Source organism: Papio anubis, chromosome 1 (assembly GCF_008728515.1).
Source record: "Papio anubis isolate 15944 chromosome 1, Panubis1.0, whole genome shotgun sequence".
Classification (NCBI taxonomy): Eukaryota; Metazoa; Chordata; class Mammalia; order Primates; family Cercopithecidae; genus Papio; species Papio anubis.
The window spans coordinates 40,733,866-40,751,769 of NC_044976.1; the positions used below are offsets into that span (position 1 = coordinate 40,733,866).

At 44.1% G+C, this 17,904-nt stretch overlaps 1 protein-coding gene across 1 annotated transcript in view; it reads left to right on the plus strand.

The window, feature by feature from the left end:
• The window catches only part of RIMKLA (ribosomal modification protein rimK like family member A), a 43,053-nt gene that overhangs the window by 14,908 nt on the left and 10,241 nt on the right, over positions 1-17,904 (plus strand). The window contains exons 2-4 of the mRNA XM_003891685.4: positions 3,971-4,201; positions 9,062-9,148; positions 14,846-15,049. Coding sequence (XP_003891734.1) covers positions 3,971-4,201; positions 9,062-9,148; positions 14,846-15,049 — 522 coding nt within the window. The remainder of the gene's footprint in view (positions 1-3,970; positions 4,202-9,061; positions 9,149-14,845; positions 15,050-17,904) is intronic.

Here is a 17,904-nt window from a genome sequence, read left to right on the forward strand (position 1 = left end):
GAGACCCCAGAATATTCCAGAAACAACTCAGCTGCCTCTCCCTCTCCCCAAGTTAAGGTGATACCTAAGAGCACTAGGGTATTCAATCACATGAAGCCTCTGCTTGGAGGGCATGAGCCTCTGAGCGTTGAGGGCTTTCCTTCTGTTGACCAGCAACCAAGCAGTGCCCTGTCCTTCCTGGTATCCTGCATCAGCTCTTCATTCCCTTGACTTGAGGTCCGTAGATTGCAGCGGAAATGTTAAGGATCCTGGGAAAGGTGATAGATTAAGCTCCATCCTGCATTAGGTTCATTAGGTCCTTTCCTGAGCGGAGATGTTAATGGTGAGAGGGAAATCGCTTACATGGTTAAAAGGTCTCAAAATTTACAGACAGTTTTGCCAAGGGCCAGCCTTAAATCCAAATTGTCCTTGGCCATGGCTGTGTAGAACTGTTGCTCCCACTGAAGCCACTATGACCAGCTGCTGCTTGTCTCCTACTACTAGAAATATGATGGCAGTGACAATGGCAAAGAGCAGGGGGCATGTGAAGTTGCCCATGGCAAGAATGTCAGAGCTAGGGCCGGGCATGGTGGCTCACGCCTGTAATCCCAGCACTTTGGGAGGCCGAGGCGGCGGATCACAAGGTCAGGAGACCAGCCTGGCCAACATGATGAAACCCTGTCTCTACTAAAAATACAAAAAAACTTTAGCCGGGTGTGGTGGCAGGCGCCTGTAATCCCAGCTACTTGGGAGTCTGAGGTGGGAGAATCGCTTGAACCTGAGAAGTGGAGGTTGCGGTGAGCCGAGAACGCGCCATTGCACTCCAGCCTAGGCGACAACAGTGAAACTCCGTCTCAAAAAAAAAAAAGAGCTGTGTCAATGGGCAAAGATTGTGATTAGTTTTGCAATTGCGTCCCTAAACCTGTCATGTCCCTCTCTGCACAGGGCTGGACAGCCAGCATGCATAAGACCTGTCTAACTGCTTAGTAGAGCCTTTTGGGCTATACTTTAACCCATTCCATTCTTCATTTATTAAAGGCTTCAGTTGGAATGAGCCAGGCCCAAAGATTTACCTTTGGAGAAGAGAGATGAAGTCCTGGTAAGACTTCCTAGGTCTATGTGAATCTGCTCGTTGAGGCTGAGTTGTCTCTGTCCACTTGTGGTTGGTATTTCCAGAAATGATTGAATTCTTTTCTTCCCATTTAGAAGTTTGTTTGTCTGTGGTCTCATGTTGGGATTTGAAAGCCAGACGTTTTTGCTGCTTCTTGTTTCTCTAGGTCATGTTTCTGTTGTAAAGCTGTTTTTCCTGTGAGGTGGTAAAAATCTCCATAAATTGTCCCTACTTTGCTTAGTAGAATGTCTGTGTAGTAATAATGCCAGTGCCTCACATATGTATAGCATTTTATAGTTGTCAAAGCATTTTCACATATATTATCTGACTGTGTAATGTTGTCCTGGGTGTTCTGTATTTACTATCTTAAGCCACTTGAGTATTTTTCTTTTTTCTCCAACCACTTTTGAGGCTGCTACACATGGTTTACTTTTACCTTTCATATTATTTCCCCCAAGGGCTGTAAGTGGCAATGGAATTTTTCAAAGAACAGTAAAGGCATCTAAAAGTGATACAGTTTTCTGACAGCAAAGTGAAGATAACTTGGATGCTCTTTATAAATCATCCCTGAGAATTAGGTTCCAGTTCCTTGGATTCACACGATCAGTGGAAGTACAAAAAACAGTTTATTGTAATGATTGTACCTACGCCTCCCCTTTTTAGTCAGTGAAATATCTCCTAGAATGGGGGAAAGGGTGCAATTCAGAGCCATAGAATAGTTTTGTGGGTGTTTTGTTTTTCATCTTTGTGCTTAGAGTTTTTGTATTGATATTATTCATCACCTGGTGGAGAAATTGTAACTTCATTAGCACCCTTTTCCCCCTAGAATTATGTGGTTATGCAGTATAATATCACTTACGAAATAGAAGGTGCTTTGGGTTAAAGCCTATAAAGTGTCTCTGTAAATTGTGTTTTAAAGGTTTTTTTTGCCTGGGCACAGTGGCTTATGCCTGTAATCGCAGTACTTTGGGAGGCCAAGGCAGGAGGATCACTTGAGACCAGGAGTTTGAGACCAGCCAGCCTAGGCAACATAACAAGACTGCATCTCCCCAAAATTTTTTAAAAAATTGGCCAGGCATGCTGGTGCACACTTGTAGTCCCAACTACTTGGAAGGCTGAGGTGGGAGGATCGCTTGACCCTAGGAGTTAAGGGTTGTGGTGAGCTGTGATCACACCACTGTACTCCATCCTGGGTGACAGCAAGATCCTGTCTCTAAAAAATAAAATAAAATAATATCATATATTCTTTAGAGCATGTTAGAGATTCCTTCAAGGTTAATTAGAGCAGACCAAGTATAATTCCTTGAACTAGCTTCTCATTGCCCTCCTCATTCCATATCCTGTCTGTATCATTCCATCACCAGATTCTGGGTGCACCATAGAGACCTAGGTTATGACTTAGAGTAATACAAGCCATAGGATGTCAGGACTGGGAGGGACCAAGCGAGTTGCTGTGAACCCGTCTTACCCTTACATGCTGTCTTATACCATCTTTGAGTGATGAGCCTTGGCCCTTACATCCTAAGGGAGTGGAAAAGGATCCATTTTGTTGAGCCCAAATCCATCTCCCTGTAACTTCTATTCAATTCAACAAACATTGAGTGCCTACCATGCAGCAGGCACTATTCTAGGTGCTGAGGATGCATCAGTGAACAGACAAAATAATGCTCTTATGGATATCTCTATCTCCTGGAGTTATAGAAGACAAGCCAAATAGTTCTTCTGCACTGAAGCCCTTCAGAAACTTGAAGACTGTGCTCATGTTCTTCTGAGTCTTCACTTCAAGTTAATATTCCTATTTAACCCAGTGGAATATAGCATCACGTCTGCGAAGTGGATCGGTTGTCTTTGGATGCATTCTAGTTTTCTTTGATATTGAATTGAACTGATTTTTAGTAGATGGATTTTTCAGAAAGTTTTTTTGTTACAAAGGTAATAAGTACTTGGAGAAATTTTGGAAAATACAGATAAGTATAAAATATAAAGAAGAAATTACCTGTAATTCCATTACCTACCATTAAAATGTTGGTGTATTTCTTCTAGCTGTTCCCAACTTGTATCTGTTTATATAGTTGAGATCATAATGCATTATTTATAATTTTGTATCCTGTTTTTTCACTTAACATTGACATTTGTGCATTATGTTGATAAAATCATTTAAATGGTTGCATAGCTGGGCTCAGTGGCTCATGCCTGTAATCCCAACACTTAGGAAGGCCGAGGCGAGTGGACTGCTTGAGCTCAGGAGCGTGAGATCAGCCTGGGCAACATGGCGAAACCCCATCTCTACAAAAAACACAAAAATTAGCCGGGCATGGTGGTACATGCCTGTAGTTCCAGCTACTGGGGGGTTGGAAGTGGGAGGATTACTTGAGCTTGGGAGGCAGAGGTCGCAGTGAGCCAAGATCACGCCACTGTACTCCAGCCTGGGTGACAGAGTAAGACCCTGTCTCAAAAAAAAAAAAAAAGGCTATATAATATTCCAGTCAGATATAAAAGAGTGGTAGGGATTCCTGAAGTGGGTTAAACTATTTCCTTTTCATTAAGCCTTCAGCCTCCCAAGCCACCACACTTTGAGTCATACTTGTCCTATGGGAAGGAAGGTGACTATATATCTCCTGTGGATTCTTTTAACCTAGATTATTCTTGATATGCTTTGTTTCTGCTCATTCCTTTGTGTTTCCTCATGATCATGCTCTGCCCATTTGTTTGGCATATAGGGTTGCCTGTAGAGTTTCTTTGTACACCAGGATGTCCAGAGGGCCATTTTTTGAGGCTCTGTTCCTGCTAGGTTCAGTCTTGAAGAGTCTGTTGGAACCATTTCTTCTGGTGGACTAAATGACAGCAGGCACAGCACTCACTGTTGTCCTTGAATTGCAGGCCTCCAGTTAAACCAGAAGGCCCTCACCACCTTCCCGGATGTAGTGCTTGTGCGGGTACCCACACCCTCAGTGCAGTCAGACAGTGACATCACTGTCCTGCGACACCTGGAGAAGCTGGGCTGCCGGTTGGTCAATCGCCCACAGAGCATCTTAAATTGCATCAACAAATTCTGGACGTTCCAAGAACTGGCTGGACATGGGGTCCCCATGCCAGACACCTTCTCCTATGGTGAGTCAGCTTGAAATAGCTTCCCAAATCACGTGCATCTCTGTTTTCTTTCCCTAGAAACCTTCTAGTATCTTTGTTGGTTTTGAATGTGAGTCTGTTGATTCAACATCTTGGCCTATCTGAAATCTTTATCCCAGCCTTTCTATCTGAAAATGCCTTGGCGTCTTCTCCTCTGTAAGTCATTCATTAAATACATATCTGGTACACACGGTGTGCCAGGAGCATGCTAGGCACTGGGCTACAGCAGTAAGCAAGAGGCTCCTGCCCTCAAGGCACTCCCAGTTCATCAGAGGCAGAGGACAAGTAAACAGGCAATTTCTGAGCAATGTAAAACGTGCAGTGATAAGAATCAGATGCAGAGCGGTGCAGGAGTACATAGGAGAGCTCCCAATGGCATTTAGACATTGAGGAAGGCTTCCTAAAAGAGCTAACATAAGCTAAGCTGAAGTTATCTAGCTAAGCGGAGGGAGATGGTGGGAGGGGGGTAATGTAACGGGAGAGCAGAATATAGAAAGACCCAGAGGGGAATGACCCCTGATGTCTTGGTGGTAATCTGAGCAGTTTGTAGAATGTTAAGCGAGATACAGCTGAAATATGAGGCTGGGAAGACAAGAGGGCACTACATACAACGTGTGAAGGAGATGAGGGTTAACCCCGAGACTAACAGGAAGTTCTGGGAGGGCTTTAATCAGGGAGGTGGCCTGATAAGAGTTATAGTTCAGAAGATCACTTTGGCTACACTGTGGAGGAGGAATTGGAGAGGGGCAAAGTAGAGACAGGACAAGTAGTGGTAGGTTTTTAAAATAATCCAAGTGAGCAACGATGGTCTAAACTCACGGTGGGAATGAAGATGTGTGAACAGATTCAGGAATTGTGAAGGTTGTAGAAATAATAGAACATGATGATTGATTTATATGGAGAGTTTGGAGAGAAATCAAGAGTGACTGGGTTTCTGATTTGAGCAACCAGAGGTGAAAGCAAACGTTCGCTAAGACTAGAAATATGGAAGGAAAGAAGCTGATTTGTAGGTAGGGGGTGAAGGATTATAGGGGAGAGACGATTTCAGTTTGGGACATGATCTGTTTGAGGTGTCTGTAGTACACACAAGTACAAATATTTAGTAGGTAGCACACAAATGAATCTGGAGCTTCTCAAAGAAGTGCAGACTGGGGAAGTGGAGCTGGAAACCTTCATTAGGTGAGGTGAAGTCCCAGGAATGGATGAGAGTACTCAGGGAGAGTATGTAGGAAGAAAAGAGGGCTGATCTGTTCACCTAAAATGGTTAAAATGGTGTATTTTATGTATATTTTAACACCAACATTTTTTTTAAAAGAAGTGAATCCTTTAGGGCAGTGGCCCCCAAGCTTTTTGGCATCAGGGACCAGTTTCATGGAAGACAATTTTTCCACAGATGGGGGTGAGGTGGGGGAGGATGGTTTCAGGATGAAACTGTTCCACCTCAGATCATCAGGCATTAGTTAGATTCTCATAAGGGGTGCACAACCTAGATCCCCCCACATGTGCAGTTCATAATAGGGTTTGAGCTCCTCTGAGAATGTAATGCCGCTGCTGATCTGACAGGAGGTGAAGCTCAGGCGGTAATGCTTGCTCACCTGCTGCTCACCTCCTGATGTGCCGCCGGGTTCCTAACAGGCCACAGTCTGGAATTAGGGGTTGGGGACTCCTGCTTTAGGGAATGGATGCAGGAAGAGGAATCTGTAAAAGAAACTAATCACTTGAGCCCAGGAGTTCAAAGCTGCTTTGAACTATGATCATGCCATTGCACTCCAGCCTGGATGACCGAATGAGACTCCATGTCTTAAAAGGAAGGAGGGAGGGAGAGCGGGCAACTTGAGAGGTGAGAAGAGAAAGAAGAGAGATCATAGAAGTCAGTGGAAAGTATTCCAAGATGGATGGTGTAATCAAGAGTATTGTGTGATTCCAAAAGGACAAGTAACATAATGTGACGTGTCAACACTGATGTGTGTGTTGGGTTCAGCAACAGGGAGTTTAATCAATACAGCTTCAGTTTAGTGCTGGAAAGAGGGATGAGGAAATAAATGGGAAGTGAGGAAATGGAAACAGTGGGTTTCTATAACTCTTTCCGTGGCTCAATGGTAGGGATACAAAGTTACAGTTAAGGGGTGATGCAGGGTCAAAAAACAGGGACTCTATTTGCTTATGATGGAAGAGAATTGAGCATGTTCAAAATGCTTATGAAATTAGGAATTGGGAGGTTGCAGATATAGCAGAGAGGGTGCAAGATCCCTGGGGAGGTGAGAAAGGGGGTCTAAAGCACAGTGGGGCAGGGATGGATTAGGGGGACCTCTCTTACTGCATTGTAAAGAAAGGAAGAAAGGATGGCTAGAGAGAACGTAAGCTTATCAGCGGGACGGCAGGAAGCTGGGAGTTCCCTTCTTAACAAAACATCCTCTTCATGAAGATGCCCCTAATTACCTTCATGACCTCATTTTCTTTTTTTTTTTTAAGTCATTAGCACTCTTGTAAACTAGGCAGGTCTTGTTAGTATTCTAGAGTATTTTGCTTTGCCTGTGGTAGGCAGAATAATGCCACTCCCCCACCCTGAGATACCCATGTCCTAATCCCTAGAACCTGTGATTATGTTAGGTTATGTGGCAAAAGGGAATTAAGGCAGCAGATGGAGTTGGTTGTTAAGTAGATGACCTTAAGTTACGGAGATTATTCTAAATTATCCAGGAGAGCCTAATGTTGTATGTGTCCTTAAAAGTGGAAGAGGAAAGCAGAAGAGAGAGTCAGAGGGAGAAGTGACCGAGGAGGAAGAGCAGTGATGCCGTGTGAGGACTCTACCTGCTGTTGCTGGCTTTGGACATGGAAGAGGGCCATGAGCCAAGGCATGTGGGTATCCTCTAGAACCTGCAAAATGCAAGGAAATAGATTTTCTTCTAGAAAGGAATGCAACTGGCTAATCTTTGTGTTTTTTTTTTTTTTTTTTTTTTTTGAGACAGGGTTCTGCTCTGTTGCCCAGCACCAGTGGCATGATGTGGCTCACTGTAGCCTCAACCTCCTGGGCTCAACTGATCCTCTCACCTTAGCCTCCCGAGTAGCTGGGACCACAGACGTGGACCACCACACCCAGCTAATTTTTGTATTGTAGAGATGGGGTTTCACTATGTTGCCCAGGCTGGTCTCGAACTCCTGAGCTCAGGCAATCCGCCCACCTTGGCCCCCACAAAGTGCTGAGATTCCAGGCATGAGCCACCACACCTGGTCTTGGCTAACATTTTTTTTTTTAGCCCGGTGAGACCTGTGTTGGACTTCTAACTATGCGGAACTGTATGACAATAGATTTGCGTTGTTTGAACCACCAAGCTGTAATTTGTTACAGCAGTGAGAGAAAACTAGTGCCCCACTCTACCTACGAAACACATCGATCCAGCAGCACATTTTTGAGAACTAGGAAGTGAATGAAAAGGACCTCTGAGCATCCCAAATACGTGTCACAAACTCCAACAAGCATTGAACCTCCCTCTCTCACTTCATGAATGGGAAAGCCCTCCAGATTCGTGTGAAACCTAGTTTCCCCTGTGCTGGAAAAGTCATCTCATAAGTTGCTTTGTCCTTTCCAAGCCCACAGCAAAGAGAAGCAGGAAAAGAGACTTCTTTCTGCTCTATACTGACAGCGGCGAGAAATCTTAGTTGACATCTGACAGCAAGGAATGTGACAAACCACTAAAAAACCAGGTTCCCAAACTAGAAAGTGCACTAGTTTGGTGCCATTGAATAGAGGGCAGATGTAGTCCCTTGGGGCATTACAGTGCAGTCATTAATGTTCATGACATTGACTCTAAGTTACCAAGAAAAGATTATGTTCGATACATAGGAATCCAGGTTCATAAAACAATTTATAAATATTTCCATGCACATCATTATTCATATTTTTTTAAATTAAGGCTTATAGGAGTATGATGGAGCCAGTTCAGGCTTCAGAGTCATACCTTAATTTTGAGTGAGACAAATCCCCAGGCTTGGTTTCTTTGAGTGTTGATTTTCTATTGCTCCATAATGAACCTCTAAAAACTGAGCAGCTTCAAATGATACCCATTGATTACCTCCTAGTTTCTGTAGGTCAGAAGTCTTGTCGTAGCATAGCTGGGTTCTCTGCTTAGGTCTCCTTAGGCTGAAATCATGGTGTCAGCTGGGGCTGTGGTCTCACCTGAAGTTTGGGGTCTTCTTCCAAGCTGCTTGATTGTTGACATCCAGTTTCTTGTAGTTGTGGGACTGAGTCCCCCACTTCCTTGCTAGCCATCAAGTGGGGACATTCTCCGCTAGAGGCTGTCCTCAGCTCTCTGCCGCATGGCCTTCTCCACAACATGGCAGTTTGCTCCTTCAAGGCCAGCAGAAGAGTCTCTCTGTTTCACCATTTTTTTTAAAGGGACTCATCTGATTAGGTCAGGCTCACCAAGGATCATCTCCCTTTCGGTTAACTAAGTCAAAATCAGAGGAATGATATCCCAACATATTCACTGGTCCCTTTCACACTTAGGGGATTATACAAGGTGCGTACACCAGGGAGCAGATATCTTGGGGGTCCACCTACCATAGTCATTGTAAAGGGAAAGGTATCTACCTGTATGATTGTTACAAGGACTGTGAAGCCTTTACCACACAGAAGGTACCTGCTAAATGTTGGTTGCCTTACCTCTCTGCTCCCACCTTTTACCTTGCAGGTACGTAATGTGTGTCTGTTGAATCAAATGGGTTTGAGTGGCCTTAATGAGAGAGATGAGGCCTCAAGAATTCCTACAGAGGGGCAGGGCTGGGGTGGCCACTGCCTGACCGTCAGCCTTACCTTCACTGACTTTCACCTTTTCTTGGCAGGTGGGCATGAAGACTTTTCAAAAATGATCGATGAAGCCGAGCCCCTGGGCTACCCAGTTGTGGTGAAGAGCACACGAGGCCACCGGGGTCAGTGCCACCTCTCCAGGGCTTCCTGGGTAATCAGCCCACTCGGGCTGCTGCTCTGCCTGGACAAGACATTCCTCAAGTGCTGCTTAGGAAAATGGAGCTCCCCTTTGAGGAGCTTGCAGTGTCTCTTCCTCCTTGTCCTTTGTTCTTGCTTTTGTCAGATCATGCTCACCTTGTCCTCGAATGATTGCGGTCAACTCCTGACTTATTGCTGATCGGTTCCCCTAACTCCGCTGCCAGTGCCTCTTCTGTTCTTTTTTGTAATTTCTCTGAAACATAGATCTATTCTTGACACTCTCTCGCTGAAAAACCCTCCCAAGACCCTGTGCTGCCTATTAGACAGAGTCCATATTCCTCATCAGGAAACTGAAGGCCCTGCACGAACAGCCTCAGCCTTCCCTTGCAGCCTTCTGTGGCCACGTGAACCTTTCATAATCCATTCCAGACTACTCATTCACCACGTAGACCATGCATTTTCCACTCTTTAAACGTCTGCTCTTGTCCCTTCGCTGAGAATGCCATCTTTCTCTGCTCACTTGGTCAACAACTTCTGCTCATCCTTTAAGGCCAGCTCCAGATGTCATTTCTTTTCCACACACATCCCTGGTCTCCCTCCCTGTCTTCCAGACAAAATTAATTGCTCTTCCTTTTTTGTTTCCATAGCATTTTGTATGTGCCTCTAGCAGAGTGCTATATTTTGTAACAGTTACAGGTTTATATGCCTGCTTCCTTTACTAGACTGCAAGCTGCTCAGTGGTGGGGACCAGATCCTGAGCATCTGTCTCTGTAAGGCTTACTGCAGTGTTCAGTGCATCGCAGGGACTCAGTAGGGACATCAGCAACAGAAAGCAGTCCTCCTGCAGTACCTGAGCAGGTGCCTCATCGGGATACCCAGGTGGCATGCTTAAACGCTCCGGGCATCTGGAGTGAGGGAAGGTCACCCTAAATAGATAGTAGTGAGCAACTACTATGGTGTAGGGACTATGCAATAGAAATGAACTAGACAGCACTCCATCCTGGGTGACAGAGCGAGACCATGTCCCAAAAAAAAAAAAAAAAAAAAAAATAGATCTAGACCCAGTCACTGATCTCAAGGAGCTCAAATGTGTAGACACAGTTGCCTTGCAGGGTGATCTCTGATATGGCAAGTATGCCCAGGGGTCTGTTTGAGCCTACAGGAGGGAGGGTGCAGTTCTGCCATGAAGTCTTCACTGGAAGAAAAGGAGACTTCAGTGGAAGTGTAGAATTTGAATTGGAGGAAGTGAGCGAGCAACACACGGAAGCAGGGGTAGGCAACGCAACCTGTAAGCATAGATGAGTCACGTTGAGGAGCAGAGAAAGGAGCTTGGGTGGCAAAGCGGGGCTCTTAGTGCTATCCAGATATGCTACGGAGCTCAATTTCAACCAGCCTTTCAACTAGTCATTTTTATTGTGGTAAAATACACGTAACATAAAATTCAAATATTTATTGAGTGCCTACAAAATGCCAGGCACTATTCCTGGGATACAGATAAGAAAAAAGTTCCTGCCCTCAAAGAGCTTCCACTGTAGAAAGGTAAGATAGCAAACAGAAATTAAATGTAATACATAATGTTTTATAAATGTAAAAAATGGAAATACAATTCACATAAAAAATTTACCAGTGCAAAGTGTAAAATTCACTGGATTTTAGTGAACTCACTGTGTTTTACAACTATTACCACTACTTAATTTCAGAACGTTTCCATCACCCCTGAAAGAAGCCTCATACCTCGTAGGAGTTAGTCCCAATTGCCTCTCCCTCAGTCCCAGGCAACCACTGACCTATTATTAATAATACTTTCTGGACCGGGCGCGGTGGCTCAAGCCTGTAATCCCAGCACTTTGGGAGGCCGAGACGGGCGGATCACGAGGTCAGGAGATCGAGACCATCCTGGCTAACACGGTGAAACCCCGTCTCTACTAAAAAATACAAAAAACTAGCCGGGCGAGGTGGCGGGCGCCTGTAGTCCCTGCTACTCGGGAGGCTGAGGCAGGAGAATGGCGTAAACCCGGGAGGCAGAGCTTGCAGTGAACTGAGATTCGGCCACTGCACCCCAGCCTGGGTGACAGAGCGAGACTCCGTCTCAAAAAAGAAAAAACAAAAAACAAAATAATAATAATAATACTTTCTGTTACTATCGATTTACCTGTTTTGGCTATTTGATATGAATGGATTTATACAGTATGTGGACTTTGGTGTCTGGCTTCTTTCGCTTAGCATGATGTCTTCAAGGTTCATCCGTGTTGTCACAAGTAACACTAGTTTATCTCTTTTTGTGACTTAACAATATGACCGTTGTATGGCTATACCACATTTTACATTTCCACCAGCAGTGTTTGAGGGCTCCAGTTTCTCCATATCCCCACCATCACTTGTTATTTGTTATGTATCTGTGTGTGTTTATTATAGCTATCTAGTGAGTGTGAAATGGTATCTCATTGTGGTTTCAACTTGCATTTTTCCAAAGACTAACGATGTTGAACATCTTTTCATGTGCTTGTTGGCCATTTGTGTATCTTCTTTGAAGGAATGTTTTTTCATATCCTTTGCCCACTTTTAACTGGATTTTTAATCTTTTTATTTTCAAGTTTAAAGGATTCTTGTATAATGTAGATTCCTTTTTTTTTTTTTTTTTTTTTTGAGATAGGCTCTCACTGGACTGCAATGGTGTGATCTTGGCTCACTGTAGCCTCTGCATCCTGGGCTCAAACAATCCTCCTGCCTCAGCCTCCCAAGTAGCTGGGACTATAGGCATGCACCACCATGCCTGGCTGATTTTTCATTTTTTATAGAAATGAGATTTTGTCATGTTGCCCAGGCTGGTCTCAAACTCCTGGACTCAAGCCATCCACCCACCTCAGCTTCCCAAAATGCTGGGATTACAGGCATGAGCCACTGCGCCCAGCCATATAATGTAGATTCTAAATCCTTATTAGATATATAATAACATGTTTGAACATGTTTTTCCCATTCCCATAGGTTGTCTTTTCATTTCTTGATATAGTATCTTTGATGCACAAAAGTTTTTTATTTTGGTAAAGTCTAACTTGTCTATTTGTTTGTTTGTTTGTTTCCATATGCTTTTGATGTCATTTCGTGCTTGCCTAATCCAAAGCCACACAGATTTACATTTATGTTGCCTTCTAAAAGCTTCATAGTTTTAGCCCTTACCTTTGAGTCTTTGATCCATTTTGAGTTAATTTTTATGTTTGGTATGAAGTAGAGGTTCAACTTTATTCTTCTGAATGTGGATATCCAGTTTTTCCCAGTACCATTTGTTGAAGAGCCTGTTCATTCCCCCACTAAATGCTGTTGGAACCCTTGTCAAAAATCACTTTGCCATGTGCGTGAAGGTTTATTTCTGGGCTCTTAATTTTATTCCATTGATATAGTTCTATCTTTATGCCAGGCCACACTGTCTTGATTACTGTAACTTTATAGTAAGTTTTGAGATTGGACCCGTTTTCTCTCAAATGGGATTAACCATCCTTGTTATAATGGCTTCCTAGTGCTAGCATGAAGTATAAGTGAAATAATAAAAAATCAAAGTGCTTGGCACTTAGTACATGATTAACCAATCTTACTGCCTTTTTCTCCTTTTTTCCTTCTTGCCTTAAAACTGTAGCTCCTTTATTAACTGTAGACTGACCCCCATATTAGAACTTCTGTACCCGAAACCAAGAAACCCAGTTCCTATGTCTAGTCCCCATCTCTGCTGAAAATCCTACCTAATGTCTGGAGAACCCAGTGTAGATACCTGAATCCCAGCCATCTGTTGCCGGAAGTCAGATCTCCAGATCTCCTGGCATCAGATGTGTATCTTCTTGCCCCACACTCATTGATTGAAGATGGAACACTGACGCTGCATCGTCCACCCTCGCTGGGGCCTCTCCATTTTCCTCTTGTGACCCCTTGCTGGGTCCTATCCAACTTCCCTGACACACCCACTTACCTGCACACTCTCCTGTCACCTGCCACGTGGCCATCTTCAGATCATGTGGCCATACTCCTTCAGCTCTGTCAGGTGTCTAGGGTCTAGTCATCTTGGGAATGATTGCATCCTGGTTATAACATGTTTTGGAATTTACTTTTCAGTTGTATGTACCACTAGGGACTGGTTTGTTTGTTTGTTTGTTTGTTTTTGAGATGAAGTTTCGCTCTTGTTGCCCAGTCTGGAGTTCAGTGGCACCATCTTGGCTCACCACAACCTCTTTGCCTCCTGGGTTCAAGCGATTCTCCTGCCTCAGCCTCCCGAGTAGCTGGGATAATAGGCATGCACCACCATGCCCAGCTAATTTTGTATTTTTAGTAGAGATGGGGTTTCTCCATGTTGGTCAGGCTGGTCTTAACCTCCTGACCTGAGGTGATCTACCCATCTCAGCCTCCCAGAGTGCTGGGATGACGGGCATGAGCCACTGCACCTGGCCTGGGACTGGTCTTTTTATTAAGACTTCAGAAGAGTTCCAGTCCTTGTAAGATGGTGACACAAAGCTTAGGAAAACCACCTCTTTGTTCCATATTTGCTGAAAAGAATGCTCAGACTGGGCATGCTCATGTCAGATTTGCAGAGCAAATTTATCAGAACCCCTGCTCAGGTCTGTTAACTAATATATCAATGGAAAAGCCAATGTTGGCTGGGCATGGTGACTCACACCTGTAATTCCAGCACTTTGGGAGGCTGAGGCAGGCAGATTACTTGAGGCCAAGAGTTCGAGCCCAGCCTGGCCAACATGGTGAAACCCCGTCTGTACTAAAAATACAAAAATACCAGGTGTGGTGGTGTGTGTCTGTAATCCAAGCTACTCTTGAGGCTGAGGCAGGAGAATTTCTTGAGCCTGGGAGGTGGAGGTTGCAGCAACCCAAGATCGTGCCACTGTACTCTAGCCTGGGTGACAGAGCGAGACTCTGTCTCAAAAAAAAAAAAAAAAAGCTGATGCTAAATTATTACAAAAGTGTAGGCGATTTGAACAGAAAATAATTTAGAATCAAGAAGGAATGCTTTCTGCAGAGATCAACAGAGGCATAGGCCATTCCTTTGAGAATTAAATGGGTATAGCCAAATAATAACTTTATGTCTACAAGGAAGGATGCCTGTCAGTGGTTCCCTACTTTGAGCTCCCACAGAATTATGCATAGACCTCTCTTGATGTTATATCACTCTGTGCTACCTTTTTTTTGGGATCTCTCTCCAGAACTTGGAATTTCTCTAAAGTATGTTCAATAAATTATGTTCTACAAACATTAGTTGACATCCGCCCTGTGCATCCAGCCCAGTGTTAGGTCTGAGGAGTTTTTAAAAAATGAGTTAGATGTCGATCCTGCCTCATCAGCATCCTGGGGGTGATGGCAGATGCTAATTAACTCTTTTGGGGACTGAATTGATTAGATCCTTGGGATTCTATTTTGGCTCTTTCTCTGTGTTTCTGGAATAATCATTATGTCATTTCAAAAAGAGTGATGGTGGAGGGAGAGGGTATTAGGACCTGAGGAAAGTTAAGGGAAAGTAAGGTTCCATGGTCATTTGATAAGAAGCAAAAGTCTAGCAGAGAAATAGAAGGGACCAAAGTGAGGCAAGTTCAGAGGGAACTGATGACTTGATGGACAAGGAGGCCAGATGGCAAGTACAGAGTCCAGAGCTTCTCTAAACCCCTTTCTTGCTCTTTCTCTTCTTAAAGGAAAAGCTGTTTTTCTGGCAAGAGATAAACATCACCTCTCTGACATCTGCCATCTGATCCGCCACGATGTGCCCTACCTGTTCCAGAAGTACGTGAAGGAGTCCCATGGAAAGGACATCCGGGTGGTGGTGGTAGGGGGCCAGGTCATAGGCTCCATGCTTCGCTGCTCCACTGATGGACGGATGCAGAGCAACTGCTCTCTCGGTAAGGTATAAAAGCACAGGGTTTCATTAGGGTATTTGGACCCATTCACCAAATGTATATTGATCCCTACTGTCTTGTCAGACCCTCTGCTAGACACCAAGATCTCACAGATGAGAATGAGGAACAACCCCTTTCCTATGGCAGCAAGCAATCCTGGAGGGGAGCATATGAGTATAAGTGCTGTGGCAGAGGTCAGACAAGGAGTGTCAGGACATGGAGGACTGAACCCTCTCCTCTAGGTGTTAAGACTTAAAAAGGGACTGACATGAGGACCGACATTGGAGAAAAACTCCCATCTGGGTAAAGGATGGAATGAAGGCATAAGATGGGAGGCAGGAAGGTGAGGCTTGAAGCTGTTGCAACAGCTCAGGCAAAAAAAATAAGAGTCTAAAGTGATGACAGGAGAAATACCATATTTTCCTTTTATATTTTAATGGAAGTGTTTTCCTTTTTTGTATGATGCTATTAGAAAGCTACAGTTTATGCTTTGGTCGAATGCATAAACCCATCCCATTAACCCATTAATAAAGTTTGTTTTCTGTTGTACTGAATGGCGATACTCCAAGAGGGATGTAAGTTCTTGTCCCCATCGCAGAAAGCTATTGTCAACTTTATTGAATGAGTTTATATGTTGGTAATAGGAAAAAAATCACAATCACTAGTTATTATTTCCTAAATCACCATATGAGTGAGTATACCAAGTCCAGTGACTTATAATAAAGAGGCTTAGACACTGTCTGGTGCTTCTTTCATTGATAGTCATTGAGCATTTCCAGGAACAGACTCTGTGATGGATGCCGGGAGTGTAGAGATGATGAGAGAGCCCTTGCCCTTGGGTAGCATGTGGTCCCATAAAGAAGACATATGGGCCAGGTGTGGTGGCTTATGCTTGTAATCCCAGCATTTTGGAAGGCCAAGGCAGGAGGATCACTTAAAGCCAGGAGTTTGAGGCCAGTCTGGACAACAAAGTGAGACCCCATCTCTACAAATTTTTTTTTTTTTAAGTTAGCCAAGTGCAGTAGCACATGCCTGTAGTCCCAGCTGAACTCACAAAGCTGAGGTGGGAGGATCCTTTGAGCCCAGGAGTTTGAGGCTGCAGTGAGCTATCATTGCACCATAGCACGACAGTCTGGGCAACAGAGTGAGACCCTATCTCTTAAAAAGAAAAGGAGGAGGAGGAAGGAAGAGATAATTATAAGATAATTGTGATAAAGTGGTATGTTGGAGTCAAATGCTAGATTCAGGTTGACATACTACTAAGTACCTTACATGTTATCTAATTTTCTTTTTTCTTTCTTTCTTTCTTTTTTTTTTCTGCGACAGTCTTGTTCTATTGCCCAGGCCAGAATGCAGTGGCATGATCCCAGCTCACTGCAACCTCCGCCTCCCAGGTTCAAGCGATTCTCATGCCTCAGCCACCCGAGTAATTGGGACTATAGGTGTGTACCACCACACCTGGCTGATTTTTGTGTTTTTAGTAGAGACACAGTTTCATCATGTGGGCCAGGCTGGCCTCAAGAGATCTACCCGCCTTGGCCTCCCAAGGTGCTGGGATTACAGGTGTGAGCCACCATGCCCAGCCCATTTTCATGATCATCATGTTTAGTGCCAAAGTATTGAACCTTGTGTATTATCATTTTGACTTTTTTAGTTACCTTACAAAATCCATTCATTAGTAACCATGTGGCTTTATAATTTATCCATGTTGCTTTACTTGGTGAGCTGTTTTAAAACTGTTTTATAGCCTTTTTTAGATACAGTGTCATTGGTGGGAAGGGACATTGTTAAGGTAAAGACACTAGTTGTTGGACCTGAGAATACAATTCTTAAATCTTTCCAAGGAGACTAACTGGAGACAAATCTGAAGTCCTAGCTTTTTAGCAAAGTAAGAGCAATCAGTCTCTCTGTCCTTGGTTCAGGATTTTGTCTCAGTCCTTTCCATATCTCTGTTTTTTTGGTTTTTGGTTTTTTGGTCCATTGAGGCATTTTATTTGTAAATATTAATATGTATTACATCCCTAGAAAATTAATCCCAGGATTTTCCCATCTGTGTGTTTTCATCTTACTTTTTCACAGGCCATGATGGCCATGATGCTAGCTGAGGTTGTCACTACAGTGAAACCAAACTGATGGAATGGGAGCAGATTATTCTGCCATTTTTCTGATCTTCAAGTTGCACATCAGACTGGGGCCATTCATTCCCCACTTGTTTAACCTGCCTGTGAGGTTCACAGCAATTTTCCCAGCTCTGTGATCATCAGTGTTTCAGATTTGCGAACGTAACTATGCTTTGTCATCACAGTTAGAAACCAGATGATGACTTTGGAGCATGGCCTAATAAGAACCTGGCGTTTGCCTCTTTTCGGCATTGGTGATGCTCTTGAGAGCATCAGCCAGGACATTGACGTGCACCATTATGGCAGCACAGAAAGACGGCAGAAGGTGCCATCTCTCTTCTTAAAAATCAGTAAGTTGTGGCCGGGCATGTGGTGGCTCACACCTGTAATCCCAGCACTTTGGGAGGCTGAGGCGGGCAGATCACGAGGTCAGGAGATCGAGACCATCCTGGCTAACACGATGAAACCCTGTGTCTACTAAAAATACAAAAAAAATTAGCCGCGCATGGTGGCAGGTGCCTGTAGTCCCAGCTACTCGGAAGGCTGAGGCAGAAGAATGGTGTGAACCCAGGAGGCGGAACTTGCAGTGAGCCAAGATCACGCCACTGTAGCTGGGACTGCAGCACTTGGGAGGCTGGGGGAGGAGGAACCCTACAGCGAGCCACCATACCCACCTAGTTTTATTTTTGTTTTTTGTAGAGATGGGGTCTCGCTATGATGCACAGGCTGGTCCAAACT